This window comes from Prionailurus bengalensis, chromosome A3 (genome assembly GCF_016509475.1).
Source record: "Prionailurus bengalensis isolate Pbe53 chromosome A3, Fcat_Pben_1.1_paternal_pri, whole genome shotgun sequence".
NCBI classification, from domain to species: Eukaryota; Metazoa; Chordata; class Mammalia; order Carnivora; family Felidae; genus Prionailurus; species Prionailurus bengalensis.
The window spans coordinates 103,163,482-103,189,347 of NC_057354.1; the positions used below are offsets into that span (position 1 = coordinate 103,163,482).

The 25,866-nt window shown below is 39.6% G+C and overlaps 2 protein-coding genes and 1 pseudogene across 11 annotated transcripts in view; 1 reads left to right on the forward strand and 2 right to left on the reverse strand.

The window, feature by feature from the left end:
• ZC3H6 (zinc finger CCCH-type containing 6) overlaps positions 1-20,063 on the reverse strand; it is a 72,266-nt gene extending 52,203 nt beyond the window's left edge. Inside the window, exon 1 of one of the 2 annotated variants that reach the window (XM_043603986.1) lies at positions 19,614-20,063. In XM_043603986.1, coding sequence (XP_043459921.1) covers positions 19,614-19,645 — 32 coding nt within the window. In that variant the 5' untranslated portion in view covers positions 19,646-20,063. The remainder of the gene's footprint in view (positions 1-19,613) is intronic. The other variant, XM_043603987.1, reaches the window with a different exon arrangement.
• On the reverse strand, positions 7,242-7,344 carry LOC122467445 (annotated as a pseudogene).
• A 4,797-nt stretch (positions 20,064-24,860) lies between the features above and the next one.
• The window catches only part of ZC3H8 (zinc finger CCCH-type containing 8), a 31,460-nt gene continuing 30,454 nt past the window's right edge, over positions 24,861-25,866 (forward strand). For 8 of the 9 annotated variants that reach the window (XM_043603990.1, XM_043603991.1, XM_043603988.1 and 5 more), the window contains exon 1: positions 24,948-25,118. In XM_043603990.1, coding sequence (XP_043459925.1) covers positions 25,042-25,118 — 77 coding nt within the window. In that variant the 5' untranslated portion in view covers positions 24,948-25,041. Of the gene's footprint in view, positions 25,119-25,866 lie in introns of all 9 variants that reach the window. The other variant, XM_043603989.1, reaches the window with a different exon arrangement.

Below are 25,866 nucleotides of genomic sequence, written 5' to 3' on the forward strand. Positions count from 1 at the left end.
CCTAGATGACTCATCTTAATTGTTTCAGAAAAAAAGTTTCTCTTTACAAACTACCGTGGTAAAATCTGATGGATATCTACAACATTTGAAGTGTTTTTACTTTTATCCTCTAACAGGTTCTTACAGCCTGTGGAATGTATTTGGTTTGCAGAAACTCAGCTTATCCCTTTTTGACTGTCTATAGCCATGGCAAGTTTCATTACTTGACCAACCTTAGAATTTGTCAAAGCCTCAACTCAAATACAAATTCCTTCAAGAATGAGATTTTGCACAAATTAATGGGCAAAATTTTAAATTCTAATTAGCCTAAGATCCTGCATAGTCTTATGACAATCCTTCCAAATTCTGCTTAACTCTATGTAAGTTATCTCTATCCCAGAGACAACTAAGAATCCCTTTCTTACTCACTTTTGAGCAATTCCTCTTATGGTTTTACATATGTGACCCTTTTAATCTTTATTTTCTGAATCAACAACATCCTTATTCATATTTGCCTCATCAAAATCTAACTTATATATACAGATAACTGTATATAAAAAATATAATAATTAGACGATTTCAGATATTTCCTTCCATCTCCTTCAAAAGACTATGCTTCTGTGGGAGTGTCTGAAGGAACAATGATTTATCTGGAGGAAAAAAAAAAAAACCAGACACTCCCATCATGCTAGAATCATTCGGGCTCTATTTTCAACTACAGAGGTCACGTAACTTGAAAATGTTATCAAAAATTTGTGACTAACATTGACTATAAAGATAAATAATACTGCAAAGCCCCAGAATTACAACAAACTAAAGTCATTGATCTAAGTGGTCGTGGATAACAGCATAGTCCTAAATTTCTTGCTGGTAAGCCAAGAAAAAAATATGAATTACTGCTAATGTTTCCTGCTGCCCACGGAGTAGTATCACAGGGAAAGTTGACCTATCTATATTCAAATAAAAGATAAGACAACTTGATTATCAAAAGTAGACTCAGAAGTCTGAATTTTAAGATCTGATCTCCTAATCAAAGTGAGAGAATCTCTGGTCACTCTAAAGTAATTTCCAGTCACTTCTTATAATAGTCATGGCTATTCTTACTTGTCTGACAGTCTTCTAATTCCAATGCTTGGTCTCCAGAGTCATACATGCTTCTGCACAGCTGTTATTTCATCAGATGGTACAAAAACTCATTTTGCAACAGAAGGAAAACAAAAGGACTCTGATGTTCAGTCAGGCTAAATACCAAAGCCTTTGATCACAATTCCTCCAAAGATCATAACCCATACAGCAGTGAATATGTAGCAACTGTTCTATACCGATAGGACTAAAGCAGTACTGCTAAGAGAAAACTCCACCAAATTCCTAGCAGGTGCATACAAAAGTGCTGACTCTGTATCTCTGAGCCTAACAGATACTCTCATATCCCACCTCATACCTCTTTATAAAGAAATCTCTATACTTTTGTGACAGCAGAACAAAATCAAAAGGAAGAATTTCTAGTTCCTAAATGACCCAGTCAGAACATAAAACCTAGAATTCCTCCTAATATATAATAAACTTTTTTACTTTTCCCCTCTTTTTCACTTTCAGCATGGAGACAGGGTGAACTCATTTCTCACCCAGCAAGCAGATTCATAGCTTAAAAAAAACCTCAGGTGAACTGTATTATTCCTTGAAAGCTATTTAAAGAAACTTTTATTGATCAAAATATAAAATATGTTAAAATTCCAAAGATTAAGATGAAGCTAAGACTAAGATTAGTTTACACAGGGGTATGCCAGAAATCTGACTCATTTTTAGATGTGAGCTGCAAATTTGGCTCTGACCTTCAGGAAACAAGGATTAAGTACAAGAAAATGGTGCATCTTTTTAAAAAAAATTTTAAGTGTTTTATTTATTTTACTTTTGAGAGACAGAGAGAGCAGGGGAGGGGCAGAGAGAGAGGGAGACAGAGGATCTGAAGCGGGCTCTGCGGCTGACAGCAAAGAGCCCAATCCAGGGCTCAAACTCATGAACCTTTGATGATATGACGTGAGCTGATCTTAACCGAATAAGCCACCCAGGTGCCCCAAGACAACAGTGCTTCTAAGACAAATATAGACCAGTTGCTCAAGAGAGGCATCTTTTTTTCTAGGAGTGAAACCAGAAAAATTTCTCCCCTGAGTGCTCATAAAGACATTATTAGCTGGTACAATGGTCAGTACTTCACACAATGGACACTATCTTCAGTGCAATAGTTTATCACCTACAGCATGCCCCAATTTGAACCAAGGGTTTGCAGTCAAAATCCAATTGCAAAAAAGCAATTATATGAGGAAACAAAGTAATATTGTTCAAGTATGCAATTGTCTGATGTTCCTATTTTTTAAAAGATTTTATTTTATTTTTTAAGTAATCTCTGTAGCCAACATGGAGCTTGAACTCACAACCCAAGAGTCGCTTGCTCTACTGACTGAGCCAGCCAGGTACCCAACCCCTCTGAGATTCTGATTTAATACAAGGATGCAATTCACAACATCTAGAGCAGGGATTCTCAAAAACTTTATGTATATAAGAATTTTTAGTCCTCCCAACAGAAAGGGGGGGGGGGCATTTGTTCATTTAACATGTATTTATTCACCACCTTCTCAGTGGGGATACAATGATAAACCAGAAAGAGACATGGTTTCTTCTCTCAAGAAGTATTTAATCTAGTGATGAGTGATGGGGGAGATAGACATCAATGAAAGAATCACAAATATATATAAAATAACAACCATACAAGTAAATGGAGGAGGTAAATAGTGCTATGAGAGCACAGAATAGGAGAAAGTCATCTGTCAGGGAAGTCTGAAAGGCTTTCCCTGAGGAAGTCATGAATGAATGGAGATGATGAGTTAGCCTAAGAGATAAAGGGTTGGGGAAGGACCTCTGGTAGACAGAGATAATAAGATAAGCAAAATTTCTGTGTAGAACTGAGACAGAAACTGAGACAATGCCAATGTCACTGGATAATAAAGAAAAAAGGAAAGTTGGTTCAAAATTAGGCTGGTTGCTTCTAGATCATGCAGAGCTTTGATCATATTTGGAGTTTATTCTAATATAAATGAGAAAGCACTGAAGTGTTTCCAGGAAAGAAGGTGATATAATTAGATCTTCATTCTGAAAGATAGCTTTGGGAGTAAAAAACAGATCTAAAGGGGAAATAAAACAGTTGCAGGAAAACAGGATGCCACTGCAAAAATCAAGCAAGATTCCAAAAGAAGAATGGAATATATTTGGAGAATCTGATAACTTGACACTCTCCACCCAAATACATACATTTTACCACAGATGGGGATGTTTATTCTCTAACAGTTCTGAGGCAGAAAAAATGAGCTGAAAATTAGTAATACTGAGAAATTAATAAACTATTATCCTTCAGGCAATCCTCCATTAATATTACAAACATTCCCATAATTTGTATATTTAAATGTCACCTCATTATTCCTGAGGTCATTCCTTTGAATGGGGTGAAGATTTTCCTTAAAAGTAGTAAGGATGTGAATGAATAATGTGTTAATCTTCTATATCATAGGAAGACATAATCCCCATCATTTCAGCCTCAAAATTTTCAAAGCAGGCATTATAATGATCTGACTCAGGTAATAAATTTATCAGTAACATATTAATGAAACATGAATTCAAGCAATGTAACTTCCTGATAAACCTCCCAGTATAAATTTGGTGCAGAGTATACCATTAAGTTGTTAATTAAAAGACCTGAACGAAGAAAAGGAGTCCTTAGAAGATCTATGCTTTTATTTAAACACATTTTTCAGGGGGCACCTGGGTGGCTCAGTTGGTTGAGTGACCAACTTCGGCTCAGGTCATGATCTCACAGTTTGAGTTTGAGCCCCCGCATCAGGCTCTGTGCTGACAGCTGACAGCTCGGAGCCTGGAGCCTGCTTCAGATTCTGTGTCTACCCCCCTCTCTGCCCCTCCCCTGCTCATGCTCTGTCTCTCTCTCTCTCTCTCTCAGTAATAAATAAACGTTAAAAAAAATTAAAAAATAAAATAAAATAAACACAGTTTTCAGGAAATGAAAAGGTTAAAAACAAATGAACTATACATTCAACTCAAGAATTCAGAAATGGGCAAACCCAAAAGAAGAATGAAAATAATAAATATAAGGACAGAAATCAAAAAATACAGAACAAAAACAATAGAGAACATAAATAAAACTAATGGCTATCCTTTAAAGAGAGCATTAACATTCACCATTCACTGTAGTGCCAGCTTGTCTCAGTAGTCCTGCAATTAATCTCTCAAATCTAGATATTAATAAACAGAAAATGCAAATGATTCCATTTTAGCTTTTCCTCTTCTAAGAAAAAGGGTAAGTTAACTTTGTTATTTTTCCCTTAAAGTCCAAAATACTGCTGGAACAGAACCTTTAAAAAACTGGGGGCCATCAGAGGATTATGGATATGTGACTTTAACAAATAATTTAAAAATAGTTTTCAGGGGGTGTCTAGGTGGCTCAGTCACTTAAGCATCCAACTCTTGATGCCAGCTTAGGTTGGGATCTCATGGTCCTGGGATTGAGCCCTGCATAGGGCTCCGTGCTGAGCGTGGAGCCTGCTTGGGATTCTCTCTCTTTCCCTCTCTGCTCCTCCCCTCCCCTGTTCACATTTACCCACACACTCTCTCTCAAAATAAATAAACATTAAAAAAATTTTTTTCCAGCAATTTTTAGTCTACCCTTTTTATTATCTAATTCTTTCACTACTTAAGACTATCTTCAATTCCAGCAAATGTGTGTATGACCAAGTAATTCTGAAGTAAAATAACATCAAAGTAAACTAACAACAAAGTAAACTAACATTGAATCAGGTTAGTAAAAAAAAAACCAAACTAGTATGATAGTTAACAATTACTGAATAATTACTATGCTGCAGACATTTTTGATCCATTTGCTTCATTTTCATGTTAACTCTGAATTATCCCCAATAAACAGGTAAAGAGAAGGGACAAAGACCTTAACTGATTCTGCTAGTAAATGACAGAGCTAGAGCCCAAATTCAAGACAGTCTGAGTGCCAGACCCATAGTTCTTAGCACATTTGGTCACAGGAGGAAACTGCAAATAGCCAAACCACTTAATATCAGCTAATGTAAAGAAGATTATTTAAGAAGCTCACCAACTAGTAGGTAGGCTATGAGGGTGTTTACTACAAACTTCAACATCTTTGCATGTTTGAAACTTTTCACAATAAAATGTTGAGGAAAAGAAACTTCAACATGCGTTTAAGTGGTATTTTAAGAGACGATACAGAGAAACTGTTAAGGTCTAAAAGTTGCATTTCTGACATGCAAAAGTAAATATAACTACTTCAGTTCCACAGAAATTATTTTAATGTTTGTTAAGGAAATGGCAGCCACCAGGCTAGATCAGTTCAACTGATAATATGGGACTTGGAGTTATAAGGTGCTATAGGGTTTTCTTTTTATTAAACAGTATTTTTCTCAGGGGCTCAAAGAAAATTAGTCCAAATTTTGTATTATATATATATTTTAAAAAGAAGTAAAAAGAATCAAATCATGCAGAGCTGGAAAATGGGGTTCCCTGTTCATTTCAGGGTCCCAGACAAGCTGATAAAGTACCGGTGTAGTTTAGCTGGAATGTAAATTGGTGCATCCACTGTGGAAAACAGTATGGAGGATGGTCCCGTAATTCCACTACTGGGTATTTATTCAAAGAAAATAAAAACACTAACTTGAAAATATATAAGCACCCCTATGTTTATTGCGGCATTATTTAAATTCACAAAATATGGAAGCAACCTAAGTGTCCATCAGTAGAAGATGGATGGATAAAGAAGACGTGGAATATTAGCCATAAAAAGAGAATGAGATCTTGACATTTGGGACAACAGGTACAGACAGACATAGAGAATATTATGCTAAATGAAATAAGTCAAAGACAAATACCATAGGATTTCACTTACATGTGGAATCTAAAAAATTAAACAAACATACAAGCAAACAAAAAACAGAAACAGATTCATAAATACAGAGAACTGGTGGGTGCTCGAGTAGAGGGGGGGTAGGGGAATGAGCAAAATAGTTGAAGGGGACTAAAAGGTATAAACTTCCAGTCATAAAATAAATAAGTCACGGGGGCGCCTGGGTGGCTCAGTCAGTTAAACGTCCAACTTCGGCTCAGGTCACGATCTCGTGGTTTGTGAGTTTGAGCCCCACATAGGGCTCTGTGCTGACACCTCAGAGCCGGGAGCCTACTTCTGATTCTGTGTCTCCCTCTCTCTCTGCCCCTCTCCCGCTCATGCTCTGTCTCTCTCTCTCAAAAATAAATTAAAATGTTAACAAAATTAAAAAAATAAATAAGTTACGGAGATGAAAAGTACAGCATAGGGAATATAGTCAATAATGTTGTGTAATAACATTCTATGGTGACAGATGGTGACACTTATTGTGAGGAGCACAGAGTAATGTACAGAATTGTACATTCTATGTTGTACACCAGAAACTAATACTATATTTTACTGTCAACTGTACTTCAGTAAGAATTTAAAAAAACATGTATTATCCCACTGCTTTCCAGTCTCCAGGGTTTCTGATGAAAAGTACTGTTAAATTTGATTAAAGATCACTTATGGGACTTGGAAAAGAAAAATGGTGTAGTTTAGGCAATAGCTTACTTAAGGTGAAAGCCTCCATGTCAAAGCCAGAAGATGGAAAGAAAAGAAAAGAATGCTGGAAGTAATGGAAATTGCTATGTTATCACTAGGGTTTGCTGTTCAATGAAAACGAAAAGGGGCTAAGCACCAACATCCAGAAAATAGAGTAGAATACTAATGAGATGGTTGGCTGCCAGAATAGCAATAAAGAGGACCCACACCCAAATCAATCAATCAATCAATCAATGAATCAAACAAACAAACAAACAAAACCACCTTATTTAATGAGGACCCAGGATTCTGGCAAAGAGAGATCACCTGAACCTGGAAATTAAAGCAGGAGTGCTAAACAAGAATAACCAAACTTGTGACACGTGAAAACTGGTTACTTAAAAAGGTACTGTAGTAAGGTAGAAGAACAAAAGCTTTAGAGCCAGCAAGATATGGGTTCAAATTCTGCCTCCCAGTCATATACAACTTATATACTAACTTGAACAAATTATTTTACCCCCTAATATTCAGTTTCTTCATCTCCAAATAGGATCAATTAATTTACCATCACAAAGTTGTTTAAGGATTGAGATGAGTAGCCCTCAACTGAAGTTTCCTTTCTCCTCTTTTGATTTACCTGAAATATATGCCTTTTAAACTGATAAGAGCAGATACTACACTTGATCTTAGCCAAAAGGCCGAGAAGCGATGAAATATATGCCTTTTAATAGAATGGGTATGGTAGATGACAGGCACTTTCATAGAAATTGGGAAAGGATATAAACCCAAGAAGCATGGATTCCAAGGGGGAAATTTCCTTTATTTTTCTTCAGAAAATAACAATGAAAAATTATCTCAAACAAGTAAAAGCAGAAAAGAAGCTGTGGTAGACCAAATATGAAGTCTGTTCCTTAGGGTATTTCTCCTTTATCCTATCATTAAGCAACACTTGGGTACAGTCTGTATAAAAGCCTCCCGTATTTCCAAAGTCTCCTGAACACAACAAGGAAATACAAAATGGAGTATAATACCTAAGGTTCATAGTGATTATGGTGACATTAGATGTTCATGATGATCGAAAGTAACTAAGAAAAGGATAAATCAGTAACTGTCTAGTCAGTATGACAAGAAGGCATGCCATATAAGAGTTCCTTTGAAAATATTTTTAATAAAATTAGTTTCTAATAATCAAATATCTGTTGATGCTAAATTTCCTGCCTCTATCCAATGCCAGATAAAAGAGGTATTATTGTATATTAATCTATGAAATGAAGAAATTTAAAAAATATCCTTGAGCTTGTATGTTTGACACCATGAAGGATAACCACATTACTCCTCAAACATACTTTATGCCATAAGCGAGACAAACTATTAGGGGAATAAAACAAAACTGTGTTAACTTGTCACAAGTTTTTTTGAGACTACATTTTAAAAATTCTTTTTTTTTTTAATGTTTTATTTATTCTTGAGAGAGACAGAGCATGAGCGAGAAAGCGGCAGAGTGAGAGAGGGACACAGAATCCGAAACAGGATCCGGGCTCTGAGCTGTCAGCACAGAGCCCCATGTGGGGCTCGAACTCACAGGTCGTGGTATCATGACCTGAGCCAAAGTCAGACGCTCAACCGACTGAGCCATCCAAGCGCCCCCAAAATTATTCTTTTTAAAATTTCATTTACTGGGGCGCCTGGGTGGCGCAGTCGGTTAAGTGTCCGACTTCAGCCAGGTCACGATCTCGCGGTCCGGGAGTTCGAGCCCCGTGTCAGGCTCTGGGCTGATGACTCAGAGCCTGGAGCCTGTTTCCGATTCTGTGTCTCCCTCTCTCTCTGCCCCTCCCCCGTTCATGCTCTGTCTCTCTCTGTCCCAAAAATAAAATAAACGTTGAAAAAAAAAAAATTAAAAAAAAAAAAAATTTCATTTACTATCTCAGGTATCTCACTAAGCTAAAATTAGTCTCATTCCCTTTCAATTTATCCTTCTGACTTAGGCTCTCCAATATAGACTGGAGAAGCTGGAAACTCAACAGAAACAAATCTCAGCAAATAAAACACTCTTAGAATTTGAAAGCTAGAAAATAATCTAGGTGTCATGTCATCAGAACAAAAGTTGAAAACATCTTGTTGCATGAATCTATAGTGAACTGGGTAAAACTGCCTACATCCCAGTAATATCCAAAAAACCTACTCGGTCTGTAAATCTTAAATATGCCAAATTAACTGATATGAGATTACCTATATGAGGCTTCAGGTTTTGGGGAGGGTGGTAGGAGTAGATTTTTTTTTTAAGATATGCCAAAATTAGTCTTTGGCCTAGGTATCCAGCTAAAGCATGTTTCCTCCATTCTGCCTTGGCCTGCTTCAAGCCATTTCTGGATCCCTGGATATGACATGACTGGAAATTACATGATCCTTAGTTACTATTATATCTAATCAGTGCAACAAGGTCATATATATGCAAAAGGCCATGTCATCTGGATTTACTATTGTATCTGAATTTTCATTTTCCAGGTTTAGAAGGTATTACAGGTAGAACTTAAAACAAGAATCTTCTTGTGTGTGTTATATATTGAAATTTTATCAATGAGATGAAGTACAAATGTACATTAATGTAAGAGAAAAATGTGTAATTAATGATTATGAAAACCATTTTATGTACAAAAGAAACTAACAATTTTCTAATAGCCAAGTAGAAAACCTGAGTAATATTATTGATAGGGTAAGTTAGCTATTGATTTTAAGAAGAGTATAACAGAAGTCCCTGGGTGGCTTAGTTGGTTAATCATCAGACTCTTGATCTGGGCTCATGTCATGATCTCACCACAGTTCATGAATTCAAGTCAGGCTGAGGGCTGGCAGTGTGAAGCCTGATTGGGATTCTCTCTCTCTGCCCTCCCCAGCTCACTTGCGCTCTCAAAGTAAATAACTACACTTAAGGGAGAAAAAACAACAACTAGACCACTAAAATTTCTAATAATAATTTGAGGGATAATATTTCAGAATTATTTACATATTCCAGAAATTTAATCTATGGTGGGGATATTAACTTTAGTCTGAGCTTTGGTCAAACATTGGTTTTCATACTTGGATATCTGGTATTCCAAATATATATATATATTTGCTACAATATATATATACAGCCAAACTATGTAGGTATTTCTTACATAAATGCATTATTCACTTCTATTTTCATTTGCTTACATAAAACATATTTTTTAAATAGGCTCCTATGTATCCCAAGGATATAGAAAATAAACCAACCCACAAGCTCCTTTATGGGCCAAAGAACAGACTTCATGAAAAATTCAAAGCCCAGACACAAGAACCAGTGATCTAACATTTTATTGTCAACTGTCAGTCATCAAAGAAAATTCAAGGAAAAGAGGTATTGGCTCTTCTGATCTCTATGCATTTTCTTTTTTTCTTTTAAATTTTATTTATTTTGAGAGAGAGAGACAGAGTGTGCATGTGAGTGGGGGAGGGGCAGAGAGAGAGGGGAAGACAGAGAATCCCAAAGCGGGCTCCGGGCTGTCAGTACAGAGCCCGACTTGGGGCTCCATCTCATGAACTGTAGTGAGATCATGGCCTGAGCATAGATCGAGTCATATGCTTTACCAACTGAACCACGCTGGCACCCCTCAATGCATTTTCAATCAATTGTCTTAAAAGTCTAAAAAATGCATATACAATAGAAGAATTCTTGTTTACTGCAGCTAAAAATGTGCACAGTTACTAAGATTGAACTGATTTCATACTCTTTTAAAAATATGTGAGAAAATTAACATTCTTTATACATTCCATTCTTAATGTTTTAGGATTTAGAAAAACTCTTTGTCATAGAAAATGAATTTATAGTAAAGTAGGCTCAAATTGCCATGATCAAGTAATATCTAAAAGAAAAAAACAAAACCCAAGCCCTTTTAAGGATCCAATATCCCAATCCAGCATCAGTAAATGCAGTAAGATTTACCACCATTAAGAGGCAATGGCAGCAAGGCAGAGAGTTCGAAACCGAATGCAGCAAGACATAGACTGGTTCTCGCTCAGCTGCTTCATCACCTTGGACAAGTTATTTACCCTCTTAACCTGTTTCCTAAACTACAAAATGAAGATAATAATATCTGTTCTTTCTATGTGAATCAAATGAATTAAAGCATGTGGATTAGAAATAGCAATATATGTAAAATATTAAGTATCATGAGTTCTAAATCTAGGTTCTTTTTTTCTACCTTTTTTTTTTAATGTTTATTCATTTTTGAGAGAGAGAGACAGACACACAGAGCGTGAATGGGGTAGGGGCAGAGAAAGAGGGAGACACACAATCCAAAGCAAGCTCCAGGCTTTGAACCATCAGCACAGAAACTGATGCAGGGCTCGAACCCACGGACTGCAATGCGAGATAATGACCTGAGCCAAAGTCGGATGCTCAGTCAACTGAGCCACCAAGGTGCCCCTTTTCTATCACTTTTATAAATAGACTGTTGATTTTTACATGGTTTTATCCTTTTAATGATAATTAACTTAGGATTCCCTTTAAACACTTCTTGGGACTTGCTTTGGTTACTTGCCATACAAAAATGTGGGTATGATTTATGAAAGTTGAAGTAATAAAAAAGTTCATTTGGGGGCTCCTGGGTGGCTCAGCTGGTTGAGTGTTGGACTTCAGCTCAGGTCATGATCTCACAATTCGTGAGTTCAAACCCCGTGTCAAGCTCTGTGCTGACAGGCAGAGCCTGCTTGGATCCCCATCTCTCTCTCTCTCTCTCTCTCTCTCTCTCTCTCTGCCCCTCTCCAGCTCACACTCACTTGCTCTCTGTCTCAAAAATAATTACTTTTTAAAAAGTTCATTCAAATTAGTAATGTTAAGCCATGAACTCACATTAAAAAAGTAAAGCAAAAGAAAACAAATACAAAATCATTTTACAATAGAGAAACGTTGCTCTTTGCCAAGAGTAGTAATAATCTGCTAAAACTGCTTTTGCTAAGGTCATCCAGTAACTACTATCTGGGTTGGTACATGGCATCAGCAGTCAAGTAGTATCTCCCAGGAACCAAACACTTAAAAAAAGATACAAGAAATAGCAATGACCTCAGAAAGTTCAACCATAAAATGAAAAGAAGATGAACCAAAACAGAGATGAAGAAGTCAGACACACAGGACCAAGTAAAAGATGACTAAATTTAAGACATTAACATGCAACGAGAAGAAATGTACCTATCAGAAAGGAGGGCTGTTTAACAATAGAAATGTTGAAAAAGGAAAGGTGAAGAGACAAATGTGGCCAGTGCCCATGTAAGCATTGCTCAGGAAAGAGGATATCCTGTAAAGCTGACAGATGCAAGTAACTGCTTGGCAGATATATTACGAACTTTATTAGAGCCTGATGCCATTTAAAATTGCAGTCATTTACAATCAACTCCTTCATTCTAATCCCATACTCCTGTTCATTAAGCAACTTTTGATAATTTGGTTTTCCATATAGTATCCTATATAGAGAGAATACCCTCCCTGGTGAAAACGTCTTATCCTCATTTTACATGACTAAATTGGTATTCTGATACACACATACACATTCTCTTGTGATAGAGATGTCTATCCTCAAATGAAAGTGTAAGCTCTACAATCAGATTACTTGAGTTCCCACTGATTTACTCTGTGACCTTGGGAAATTCATCAATCTCTCTTCATTTGTAAAACGAGGGCTGTTATATAGGGTTATTGTGAAGATTAAGTGAAGTAATTCATGGAAAACACTTAAAACAGAACCTGGCATACAGTAAGCACCATACAAATGTTAGCCACTGTTGGGGCGCATGACTGGCTCAGTTGGTTAAGTGTCCAACTTTGGCTCAAGTGATGGTCTCGTGGTTCATAAGCTGGAGTCCCGCATCAGGTTCTGTGCTGACAGCTCAGAGCCTGAAGCCTGCTTCAGATTCTGTGTCATCCTCTCTCTGTGTCCCTCCCCTGCTTTTGCTCTCTCTCAAAAAGAAATAAACTTAAAAAAAAAAAAGTTTTAAAAATGTTAACCACTGTTATTATTTTTTAGCATGAATTAACATCCCCAAGTCTGATCAGCCTTGAGATTGATCAGTTTCTGAATCTGAGAGATTAAAGCAAGACCACTGGGGGCATCGATGCACAAAATATATTCTGACAGCCCTAGACTGGCCAGAGACTTGACTTGGTGAATTCAAGGTCACCCATCTCTCTGAGATTTTTTTGGAAGTCAGATCACTTGTCTGTCCAGGTGAACACTTGACTTCATCACATAACAAAAGGTCACAAACTCAAATGCATAAGTGGTCAGCAAGTCACTTCATAAGCAGACCTTAGGTGCTGAATATGCAAAGAAAGGATCAGTGAAAAGACTGTGAAGGATGAAGACCACAAGTCTAGTGGCATTCAAGCACAAGTATTGTTAAACATCCTGTCAGGCCAACAAGATATCTGGTCTGAAGGCCAGCTGTTTGCAAGCCCTGCAGTACTGTTTCATTCATGTTTTTAAAAGTCCTAATTTGGGGCACCTGGGTGGCTCAGTCGGTTAGGCAGCCGACTTCAGCTCAGGTCATGATCTCACGGTCTGTGAGTTCGAGCCCCATGTCGGGCTCTGGGCTGACAGCTCAGAGCCTGGAGCCTGTTTCAGATTCTGTGTCTCCCTCTCTCTGACCCTCCCCCATTCATGCTCTGTCTCCCTCTGTCTCAAAAATAAATAAACGTTAAAAAAATTAAAAAAAAAAAAGGGTGCCTGGGTGGCGCAGTCGGTTGAGCGTCCGACTTCAGCCAGGTCACGATCTCGCGGTCCGTGAGTTCGAGCCCCGCGTCAGGCTCTGGGCTGATGGCTCAGAGCCTGGAGCCTGTTTCCAATTCTGTGTCTCCCTCTCTCTCTGCCCCTCCCCCGTTCATGCTCTGTCTCTCTCTGTCCCAAAAATAAAATAAAAAAAAAACGTTGAAAAAAAAAATTAAAAAAAAAAAATTAAAAAAAATTAAAAAAAAAATAAAAATAATAAAAATTAAAGTCCTAATTTACTATATCCTGTGACCAGTTTTCAACCCTTTCCTTTACCTGCTCTGTGATCACCCCTTCCTTGAAACGTTCTCCTCCCTTGGCTTCCAGAAAACCTGTCTTCTTCATGGTCTACTACACATAGCTTTGTGATCTCAGCATCTAGACTAACATCTTTGTTAAAAACTCTCAGATCTTTACCTCCAGTTCTATCAATGCTAAGAAATATCCCATGAATTTTGACTTCTGTCTGCCTTCTTACTGTCAATGCTTTTGATTAGGTCCTCGTTACCCAATTTCTAGATTTTTACAGTGGCTCTGATTCATTCCCTTTTTTCATGCTCCACACCCATCAGCGAATCCTATTGGTTCTATCTTCAAACCATATCCAAAATCCAACCATTTTCACCTCCTTGGCCTAAACCATCATCACTTGTCACTTATATTACTTCAGGCAACTTCCTTTTTACCATTCTTTTACTATAGCATCACCTTGCACCTCCTCTGTTCAAATCCTCCAGTGGCTTCCATACCACTCAGAGTGAAATCCAAGTTCCCTAATATGGCCTTCCAAGGCCCTACACAGTCACCCTTGCCCATCCAACTTCATCTCTTACTTCTCTTCCCCTTGCTCATTCTTTTCTCTAGCCACACTGCCCCCTTTTTTCCTTAATTACACTAGGCTCATTCCTAGTTCTAGGCTTTCTCCACCTTCTGTTCCCTTTATCTAGAATGCTTTTCTCCCAGATGTACTGGGCCTGGATTGCTCATTCTAGGGCTTTGTTCAAATGTTCCTTTTTCAGTTGAATGTTTCCCTAACATACCCTACTTAAGATGGAAATACCCTTCCCACACCCATAGGATAACCCACCTTCCTTTCTATCAGCATTGATCACATTTGTTTTTCATGTTTATCATCTTTTTCTCTAAAGAAAATGTAAGCTCCATTGGGTAAAGGATTTTTTTCTTTATTGCTATCTTTCCTAAGTCCAAAACAATATATACTAAATATTAGCTGCTTAATATTTCATGAAAATCATTGAAAGCTCCCTAACTTGTCTTCCTTCTGCTGATATCCCTTTCCATAGTCTGCCTCCTCCTAGCCTCCAGGTATCATGCCAAAAAATGCACCTGAACATTCTCCTGCTTAAAAAACTTGACGAGAGGGGTGCCTGACTGGCTCAGTCAGAAGAACATGTAATTCTTGATCTCGGGGTCTTGAGTTTGAGCCCCACGTTGGGTAAAGAGATTACTTAAATAAACTACAAAAAATCAAAAAATTAAAAACTTTGATGAGATCTTTACATCATTCAGGGTCAGATTCCTAATTCACGGAAGCCTTTTCCTCATTCCCCAAAATATGTTGTACGTGCTTCACATACTAACACTTTTATCATCTCTAAACCTACTATGCCATTTTACTTCTTCATGCTTTTCATATATTTGTCTCTGGCCAAATTTTTACTCATCCTCCAGACATGATGTCTCCGTGAATCCCCCATCTATGCCACTACCACCTTCAATTTATACTTCTATTATATGACTAGTGCTGCAATTATATATTTACCAGTCTGTTTCTTTTACTAGATTATAAGATCCTAGAGAGCAAATTCAGTGAGATTGTATTCAGATTTGTTTCCTCAGTGCTTAACACTATATACTTGGCACAGAATTCTGCTGAATGGAAATTTAATCAATGAAAATTCAAAAGTAAATGAAATGATTTGTTTATGAAGGGCTAAGAAAAGAAAAATGTCTTTCTAAGAGTCAAAGTGGTTTCCAACATCAAACCTGAACATGACGTAGAACTTAAGTTTTTTATATTTGCTAAAGAAAAGCTCACTTTGGTAGTTTACATAATAGTTAAATGAGTAGATTCAGGAGTAAAAAATAAACTAATGATACAATTTAAGTTTTGCAAGACGAAAAGAGTTCTGAAGATTGGTTGTATAACAATGTGTAGGTCCTTAACACTACTGAACTGTACAATTACAAATAGTTAAGATGTAAATTTTACATGTGTATTTTACCACAATTAAAAATAAAATCAGGCCGCCTGGGTGGCTCAGTCTGAGCGGCCAACTCTTGGGTTTCAGCTCAGGTCATGATCCCAGGGTCGTCAAATTGAGCCCTCCATGTTTAGCAAGGAGCCTGCTTGAGACTCTCTCTCACCCTCTCTCTCTCTGCCCCTCCCCAACTTGCATGCAAGCTTGCTCTCTTTCTCTTTAAAAAGAAAATATATGTGTGTGGGTGTATACATATATACATACATATATACATACATATAAACATATATACACATATAAACAAATATATATACATATATATGTAAACATATATATATAAAACATTAATTAATAGCCTAGTGAGGGAAGGCATTTGCTCAAGTATACATACTAATTTACAAACCAAATATTGTATATAACATCAAGTGAACTCTAATGTGAGATAAGGCATCTGCAATTTTTTAAATTAATATTGACTAAAAGGGGAAGAGAGATGAGTATCACCTAATTCAACTACCTTATTTCACAAATAAGATAAACAATCAGGAAAAACAAAAAATATTAACCAAGTGAGAGGAAAAATGATGATCAAAACTTAGGTTTTACTGCGAATGCAGGGGTTTCTTAGATTTACCACATTACAACCCACAACAATTCAGAAAGTAAAGGCTGGAACTTAGCGCACTGCATCCCTATGCAGACTTAATGAAGAGTGAAAATAATACAAGTAGAAGTTTGCATACCTGTGTGCTATCTAGTCTCCATCTGTGGGATCCCCTAGACAAGGTACTGAATGCTGTAATACTATATGCCTCCTCATGGGATTAATGTGAGAATCAAATGAAAGCCCTATTACAAATGTAAAGTGTAATCATCTTCTACATCCTCATCCCTTCAGATTCTCCAGTGCCATCTCTTAGTAAGGTTTCAATCATTATGTGCAAGGGAGAGAGAAGAGGGAAATAATATAAACTTGTATAGGGGTGCCTAGGTGGCTCAGTTGATTAACTGTCTGACTCTTGTTTTTGGCTCAGGTCATGATCTCATGGTTTGTGGGAGGGATTCTCTCTCTCTCTCTCTCTCTCCCTCTGCTGCTACCCGGCTTGTGTTCTCTCTCTCTCTCATAATAAATAATCTTTATATATATTGTACACACACACACATATGTATATATGTATATATACACACATATATATGTATGCATACATATATACACACACATACATACACAGACTGTAATTCTGACTAGCTGGGAGTTTTGCTGTTCTTGTTTTACATGAGGAAGAAAAGTGGGGAGAGGAGGAAAAGAAGGAGGTGAGGACGTGGGAAGGTTGCTCATAATGGGCAAAGAATAACTTCCTCCTAAAGGAAATTATTCTACATATCTCTTAACAAAGACTCTCAGAATCACAAGGTCTTATATTGTTCATGTTAAAATTACCATTTTTCCCAGTGCAGGCCCTGTAAAACTCACTTTTAGAATATTTCAGAAAATTATGTAATACTTAGGTATGTATCTATCTTTCCTACTCCACTGTACATGTGTCCAAAACAGGAACTCACAGTATTTAGCCTTTAAAGGTTGTTTGTGAATTGTTTTAATTGGATTAACATCCTGTGAAATATAAAGCTAGGTGGCTGAAGCTGTGCCAAAGAGAACTAGATGAAAGGGAAGAAATTAATGAAAAGAGGTTAAGTATTTTGTCTCACTTTGGATTCTCCCCAACTCCTTCTCCACCTCTATTATTGATTCCTCAGATCCTATGCAGAAGTCCTCTACTAACATTCTATATACCCACAAATTTATTTATCGGTATTATTATATTAGTTAACACTAATAAAAATACCATGTTTTCACTCCAGACATGGAAATATTTAAAGAAAAGTACACCAAATGGGTATTTTTTTTTAAAGCTGGCAAACAAACCTTGTACAAAATGTTCATCATGTAAAACATGTACAAGAGGAGTGCCAGGGTGGCTTAGTCCGTTAAGCATCCAACTCTTGGTTTTGGCTCAAGTCATGACTTCACAGTTCGTGAGATCAAGCCCTGAATCCTGGCTGCCAGCAAGGAGGCTGCTTGAGATTCTCTCATTCTCTCTCTCTCTCTCTCTCTCCCCCCATCTCTTTTCTGCCCTTCCCCCAATTGTGCACTCATGCATGTGCGCTCTCAAAATAAATAAATGTTTTTAAAATGCAAGAACTACAATTTTTTTTAAAGAAAAAAAGTTGCCTTCTGAGAATTTCCATTCCCATTTAAAATCTTGTTCTGACACAGAGTCCAAGGGGGAAGAAAGGCTCAATCCCACAAACTGAGATCATAACCTGAGCGGAAATCAAGAGTCAGATGCTTAACCGACTGAGCCACCCATACGCCCTGTAATTCATTATTTTAAAATTCCAAAGTCTTTTTAAAGTCTGGCATCAGAGTTCCTTGCTAGCAAAATTATTTCAGTATCTGAATTTGGTGACATGGTTTTTTCATTACATAGAATACATAATTCTACATATTGAAGCTGCTTTGTGAACAGAGAACGTTATTTCCTTCTTCCATACAAAATTATGAACTTTAGCTGCATTAGCAAAACCCAGTCATTGGTTTGTCCACAGATATTCAGAGTGGGAAATTTCTCAAAATATTAGTTAACCCATTCCAAGAATAATGTCATTTTAATGACAAGATAATGTAAAATAATCTTGAAAATATGTCAAGTGCAAGCCTAAATAGCCATAATTTTTAGGACTGTTTTTTCTTTTTACTTTCCAAAAATTACTGCATGTTTAATTGACTTGCTTGGTGATCTACTTGTATTATTACCATATGAGAGTTGTTGAAATATCTTTATCACTCTCAAGGTTGCCAAATATTTAGATATTTCGAATTTCAATTCTGTTTGTTATTTCTGCTTGTGGTTTTTTTTTTTTTTTTAAGTGTTTGGAATGCTTTACCAAAAGCATATCACATTACTCCACAGGTAAAATTTAAGCAATTTGTACGGTTTAGACTAGAGTACAATGTATACTTTTGATTACTTCTATTCCCTAAGGAGTCACTGCAGAGTTCCATATTTTTAAATATTCTAAATAAGAATTAGATTCAACAGATTTCATTCCAATAATTTTAACGAACTAACGCCCTCCTTTTTTTTTAATGATTAAGATAGATATCAATGTAAAATAAAAACCTAACCCAAACTTAAATATGCTATTTGCGCTACTAAAATATGTAAATACGCCCAAAACACTAAAAGAACCAAAACTGTTCAAGGCCTAGCAAAAATATCAGAATCTCAGTTAAATGTTCAAATTATACACAGTATTTAGAAAATGCAGCTAGATGGGATAATCCGCGGGGTTTTCACTTTAGAAGAAAACTGTGCTACACTAAGCTTTGCAAAACCTAACATTTTTAACTTGAAACTTAACTATTTCAAATTCCAAGGGGGTAAGACTATAAACACATGGCCTTTGGGGGTTTAAGTTTTTCCTTAAAAAAAAAAAAAAACAAAAACAAAAACACCAAGTTTATTTTTAGGAGTGTGCTAGGGTAGTAGTCAAACAGAACACCGGCTATTACAAATTCCTGGCTCGTCCCATCAGGAAGTGAACGGCGGACCCCGGGCTGGGAGAGGCTTCATTTCAGCCCAGGCTGGACCGCAGCACCGAGCCCGCACGCGGGAGGCGCCGGGCGCAGACCGAACGGCAGACGGAGCCGCCCGGGGGCGGGGGGCTCGCACGTGCGGGCCGGGGGCGGGGCCGGCCGGAAAGGACCCCGGCGCGGGGAGGCGGGCGCGGCCGGGCCGACCTCCCCCGCGGCCGCCAGCCTGGGCTTTACATAAGGGCGCACGTCATGGAACTGATGGAGCCACACAGAGACGTCTAAGTCATGCAGGAGGCGCGCGGCCCCGGCCCGCTCCCGCCGCCCCAGACCCCTCCTCTCATCCGACAGAAAGACAGACAAGAAGGGTTCCCGACCTGTCGTGCCCTGCATGTTCAGAGTCTGTCATGTTTGGTCAAGAACGGGGCGGGGCTGGAGGACAGGTCTGCGAGGCCGGCGGCGGCGGGGCGCGGGGAGGACCCCTGCGCCGCCTGCGGGTACCTGCTCCCGGCCGCCGCCGAGAGGTGACGAAGTGGTAAAAACTCACGGTTACTAGTGAGCGACACAGACACAGACTTTCCAGTCTATTAACAACCACGCCAGAGAGATGGGACTCTAACTGCAAACACTGGGCAACGGCCCCGCGCTGCCGGCGCTGCCGCTTTAGTCTCTATTCGCCGCCGGTGGCTGAGGCTTGGGAGCGGGCGGGCGGGCGGCGTGCAGCGACGCGGGGATTTGGACACTGGCCGTAACGGTGATTTCTCCTCACCAACATGGCGGCACCCGAGACAGGCGGCTCGATAAAATGGCGCCTGCCGCAACACCTAGCCCGGGACTAAAGGGCAGGAGAGATTCCTCCGCGTGCCGCGGCCCTTGCCCGGCCCGCCGGAGCCGATCGCGTTGGCCATTGGAGGAGGCAGTCCGTCAATCACCTCCAGGGGCGGGTTCCCATCCTTCTCAGTGAACGGCGGAGGCGGCAGCTAGCTGGAGGGGCCGGGCGGCGCCTGGAGTGTACTGGGCGGGGTAGGAGGCCCGTCGGGCCTTCTTCGGGCTCTCCGAGCCCGTCTTGTGAAAGCCCGCGGGGAAACGGGCGGAAGTCTGGTTCAAGACGCCCCCTAACAAACAGGCCCTCAAAGCCCTTCTGCGGCGTGGTCGGGTGGGGTGATAAAGAACTCGCGGGTAGAGTGAAAAAAAAAAAAAAATCACTTCGGTCGCTTAAATAATGGGGAAATGTACATTCTCTTACAAAGTAGCACCTATCTTTTTGTAATGTTTAGTGCTTGGGAATGCGTTTTGAGAAAAATGGGTTGACATGTGACTTCTTCTGATAGTTAATACTAAATTTACCTGATTATTAGTTAAATCAAAGAAAACAAAACAATCAGATTTAAATTATATAGTAAAAACATTAACATTCTATCTGGAAATATACACGAATATTTTATTTATATGTATGTATATATTAACTAGGGGTGCCTGGGTGGCTCAGTCGGCTGAGCGTCGGACTTTGGCTCAGGTCATGAGCTTGCTGTCCGTGCGTTCGAGCCCCGTGCCGGGGCTCTGTGCTGACAGCTCCGAGGAGGTTTCAGATTCTATGTCTCCCCCTCTCTCTCTCTGCCCCTCCCCCGCTCATGCTCTGTCTAACTCTCTCTGTCAATAATAAACACACACAAAAACTAGCCGTCACGTGTTTTTATACTTAGGAACAGTGTGACCTTTGGAAATATTTTTATTTATTTTTTAAAATATTTTTATTTATTTTTGAGCAGAGACCGCATGAGCAGGGGAGGGGCAGAGAGAGAGGGAGACACAGAATCCGAAGCAGGCTCCAGGCTCTGAGCTGTCAGCACAGAGCCCTACGAGGGGCTCGAACTCACAGACTGAGGTCATGACCTGAGCTGAAGTCGGATGCTTAACCGACTGAGCCCCCCAGGCGACCCTGGAAATAATTTTTTAATGATAACTCAATGTTTTGGCCTATTCAGTAAATTATTTAGTTCCAAAGGAAAGTTCCTTGTTTTGTAATGAAATGATGGACTTAATGGTAAATCCTCTCAGATATATGACTTTGTGGTATAAATGCATCTGGCTAATGCGTAAATGCAGCCATTCGGAAGCAATCGCAATTAGTCGGTTAAATTTTAAACGAAAAAAAATTGGATATGTACATTGAAAAAGGAAAAAAATAGCACTTTTTTTTTTTTTTTAAGTTGAATGTAGCCATTGATAAGACCTGCACACTGATAGGTAATTCTGCGGGCATCCACCACATTTTGACATAATACATTACTAGTAAACATTCGAAAAGTAGATCTATTTTGTCAGGAGTAACAATTAACATTCGGAGTTAGATTAGAATCTCAGGACCTTATTTATTGTAAACCATTTTACCTAGGTCTTATTGTAGCTAATTTGGATAGCCCACTTCTCATTTTCCCTTTATTTTTTTAAAAATAGCTTTTTTGATATTAAAACATATGCCTGAAAATTTACCCATTTTAAGTGTACACTTATATGACTGTTAGTAAATTTACCGAATTATGCAGCTATCACCAACATTCAGTTTCAGAACATTCCCCTTCCCCCAAGTGCCTATTTACAATTAATCCTGTCTTGCCACACCGGTGTCAGGCAACTGATAATCTACTTTCTGTCTCTAAAGATTTGCCTTTTTGAACATTTCATGTAAATTGAATTATACATTATTTCATTGTCCCTTTAAAACACCCAGTCACCCCTGCACAATCTGGAGCTCAGCTCTTTCTCTGAATAAAAACTGAATAAAACTATTGCTACTTTAATGCCTGGCTTTGTTTATCTTTGACAATCATCCCCACCCCTAATGCACACAAAAATTGTAACAACTATAAAGGTGCCAACAGGGGAAGGAGTGCTACTGGCATCTAGTGGGGAGAGGCCAGGGATGCTGCTAAACATCCTATTATGCACAGAACTGTCTACCACGATTACTCAAACCAAAATGTCAAAATGTTGAGGTTGAAAAACTCTGCTGACCAGTAGAACCCAAAGTTTTAGCGATTAGAAGCAAAAATTAAAAACAAAACAAAACAACAACAACAACAACAATTTTACTAGGATGTCAGAGAGATGATAAAGGAAGGGTCCACTCCCATTTCCATGGTTTGACTCCCAGACCCACGAATCCCGACTATGGGAGAAATAGCACCATATTATTGATTGCTGATTTATAGCATATGTCCACAAAACGTACTTTGCATCTAGCTGGTACTGAAACTGGTCCTCAAGAGGCCATTCCAACATCTTATTAGGTCAGTTGCTTTTTTGTGTGTGTGGTAAAATATATGACATAAAATTTGCTGTTTTAACCATTTTGAAGTGACAATTCAGTGGCATTAACTACATACTGCTGTGCAGCTATCACTGTCTGCTTCTAAACTTTTTCATCACCCCTAACAGAAACTGTAACCATCAAGCAATGACTCCCATTTCCCCCCTCTCCCAGCACCGAAAGTCTCTAATCTATTATTTGTCTCTGTGATTTGCCCATTCTAGATACCTCATATAAGTGTAAACATAGTAATGTATGCCTTTAAAAAAATTTTTTTTTACATTTATTTATTTTTGATAGAGTGAGACAACGCATGAGTGGGGGAGGGGCAGAGAGCGAGTGAGACACAGAATCCGAAGCAGGTTCCAGACTCCGAGCTGTTAGCACAGAGCCTGACATGGGGCTCGAACCCACGAACCGTGAGATCGTGACCTGAGCAGAAGTTGGACACTTAACCCACTGAACCACCCAGGTGCCCCAGTAATTTATGCTCTTGAGGCAGACTTACTTCACTTAGCATACTGTTTTCAGGGTTCATCATTTGTAGCATGTGTCTGAATTTTATTCCTTTGTATGGCTGAATAATATTCCATTGTATGTATATACCACAATTGATTTATCCATTCTTTGGGTTGTTTCCACTTATTTGCTCTTGTGAATAATGCTGCAATGAATATGAGTATGCAAATATCTGTTTGAGTCCCGGTTTTCAATTCTTTGGTGTATATACCTAGGAGTAGAATATGATAATTCTATGTTTAGGCCAGCTGCTTTATAATGATAGGGACATCACTTATCTATTGCTACACAGCAAATTTCTCCAAAACTTTGTGGGTTTAAAACATAAATGAGACAGGGACCTTGGGAACAAAAACCTATGCACCCGGAACTCTCCCACATGGCTGTTAACACTTCTCTTGCAGAGCAACCCGTGAGCTGTTACTGCTTTTTCTTGCAAAGCCCCAGCCAAGGAACAAGACTAGACCAGGCTCAGACTAGTCTGATATAAGATGGGCAGCAAATTTATTTTCACTGACTTTTTCCCTCATTATAATGCTAAAAAATGCACCCAGAAGTGGAGACAACACCCAGAACATATGTATGAAGCATGTTTTGTCAACTGGGCCTGTGCCCCAAATTTCCTGGAATTCCTCACCCCTACATGCTTAAACATCCCTCCTTTCCCACCTCAGTCCCTTTAAAAGTTCCCTTGAGGGGCACCTGGATGGCTCAGTTGGTTAAGTGTCCAACTTCGGCTCAGGTCGTGATCTCACGGTTTGTGAGTTCGAACCCCACATCAGGCTGTGTGCTGACAGCTCGGAGCCTGGAGCCTGCTTTGGATTCTGCGTCTCATTCTCTCTCTGCCCCTTCCCCACTTGTGCTCTGTCTCTCAAAAATAAATACATGTAGGGAAAAAAAAGTTCCCTTGACTATTGTTCAGAGAGCCAGTTTGACACCTTTGTCACTACCTGTCTCTCTCCAGCTGTAGCTGTTGCCCCCATAATAAAGCCTTGCCTGTGCTTTTAAATTTTGGGTCCAGCCTCATTTCTACTATGGCTGGGTCCAAAGACCTGAGTCCAGTAACATAATTATTTATCTTCTTATATTTTCTGTGGGTCAGGAATCCAGGAGCTACTTAGCTGGGGTGGTTCTGTTCCAGATTCTCCTGAAGCTGGAGTCACGTTGGCAGATCAGCTCCAAGATGGCCACTCATATGGCTGGCTTTTCACAGGCTGCATGAGTACTTTATGAAATGGTGACGGACTTTCCTTCAGGTAGGTAATTCAAGAGCCTAAGGCAGAAAGAGTGATGCTTTTCACCACCTGGCCTCGGAAGTCAGGCACCATCTAACAGTGTTACTTATGAGGAGTCACTAAATCTAGTCCACATTTAAGAGAGGGGAATAGGCTCCACCTTTTGAAGGGAGAAGTGTTACAAAGAATTTGTGAAACTACAGGGGAAAATAAGATGTCTGGCTTCAAAGAACTTTCCTTCGTTTGTATGGGAAGCGGACTCTGATTCACGCTAGGAATCAGTTTCTCACTAATAGGAGTGAGTCATGTTTGAGGTCATTAGCTAACCTACAGATTGAGCCTTCCTTTCATTATTCCCACAATCGCCACTCTTCCCCCGGCGTTGTAGTAAGCAAAACTGAACAATTCCGTTTCCCATATATATGCTCTATTTTCCTGCCTTGACACAATTCTCTCCAACTTGGGATGCCCACTTACCCCTAATGAAAGTGAAAGAAAGAATCCCAAGGACTCAATTTAAAAATTCTAGTAAACATTTTGGATAACAGATCAAAAGGGAACGGAAAAAGAATACACCTAAACTGGCGCGTGCGCAGAACCGCGAATGAGCAGGAGACAGCGGGCTTGCGCGGGGACGGATCGGCGCATGCGCGGGGCGACTTGTGGCCAGTGCGCCGCACTGAGTCCCTTTTCCTCACGCGGTGGCTGTTACTTTATAGCTGCCGGGTCCTTGTGAGGGTGATGGATTTTGAGAATCTTTTCTCCAAGCCCCCCAACCCGGCCCTGGGTAAAAATCCGACCACGGACTCTGATGAAAGGTGATTCCGCATCTTTTTCTGCTTTGGTCGCAGGGACTCAGCTGTGTTCCGCCTTTTGGTTCCATTCGGAGGCCGCTGGGGCTGCGCGTGGGCCACGCCGCGGGGTCGCGCGGGGAGTGCGTGAGCGAGCGCGTGGGGTTGGCCTGGCAGACGCGAGGGTCGGACGTGGAGAGGTCGTTCCGAAGCCGCGGGGACGGACGCCGGAGGTGGGGATCCGTTCGTAAGCCGCCACGGCTCTGGCCGGGACCCTGCTTGAGGTTGAGGGGACCGGCGGGGTCCAGGCGGCGACCGAGGGGGGTCGAGGGAGGCCCCAGGATGCTCCCCTTTCCTTGCGCTCCTGACCCTGTGAACCAGGTTAGAAACCCAGTGGGTTCCCAAAGTACTCCTACTTCCATCGGACCATCAGCTCCTAGGGGACAGATTGTCATTTCTCACTGACACATGCTAACCGCTTTTTTTTTTTCTTGTAGAAAAAACCGAAACCCTAAGTTCATTAAGCAGTGAAGGGTGAATAGTTTGCCTTTAGTGCATTGATTTGCCTCAAAAGACCCTGAAGACCATAATAAATCAGCAAACACCTTTGAGATGTAACATTTCCTTTAGGTTGAGAAAGTCGGGGGCACTGCTGGCCAGACGGTGCTAGTTTATTGATCTCATTCTTAGAGACGTGTGTAGTGTAGTTTCTTTACACGCAGATACTAATTTACTTTTTTTTTTTTTTTTTACTGAGTTTGAAATGCAAAAACCA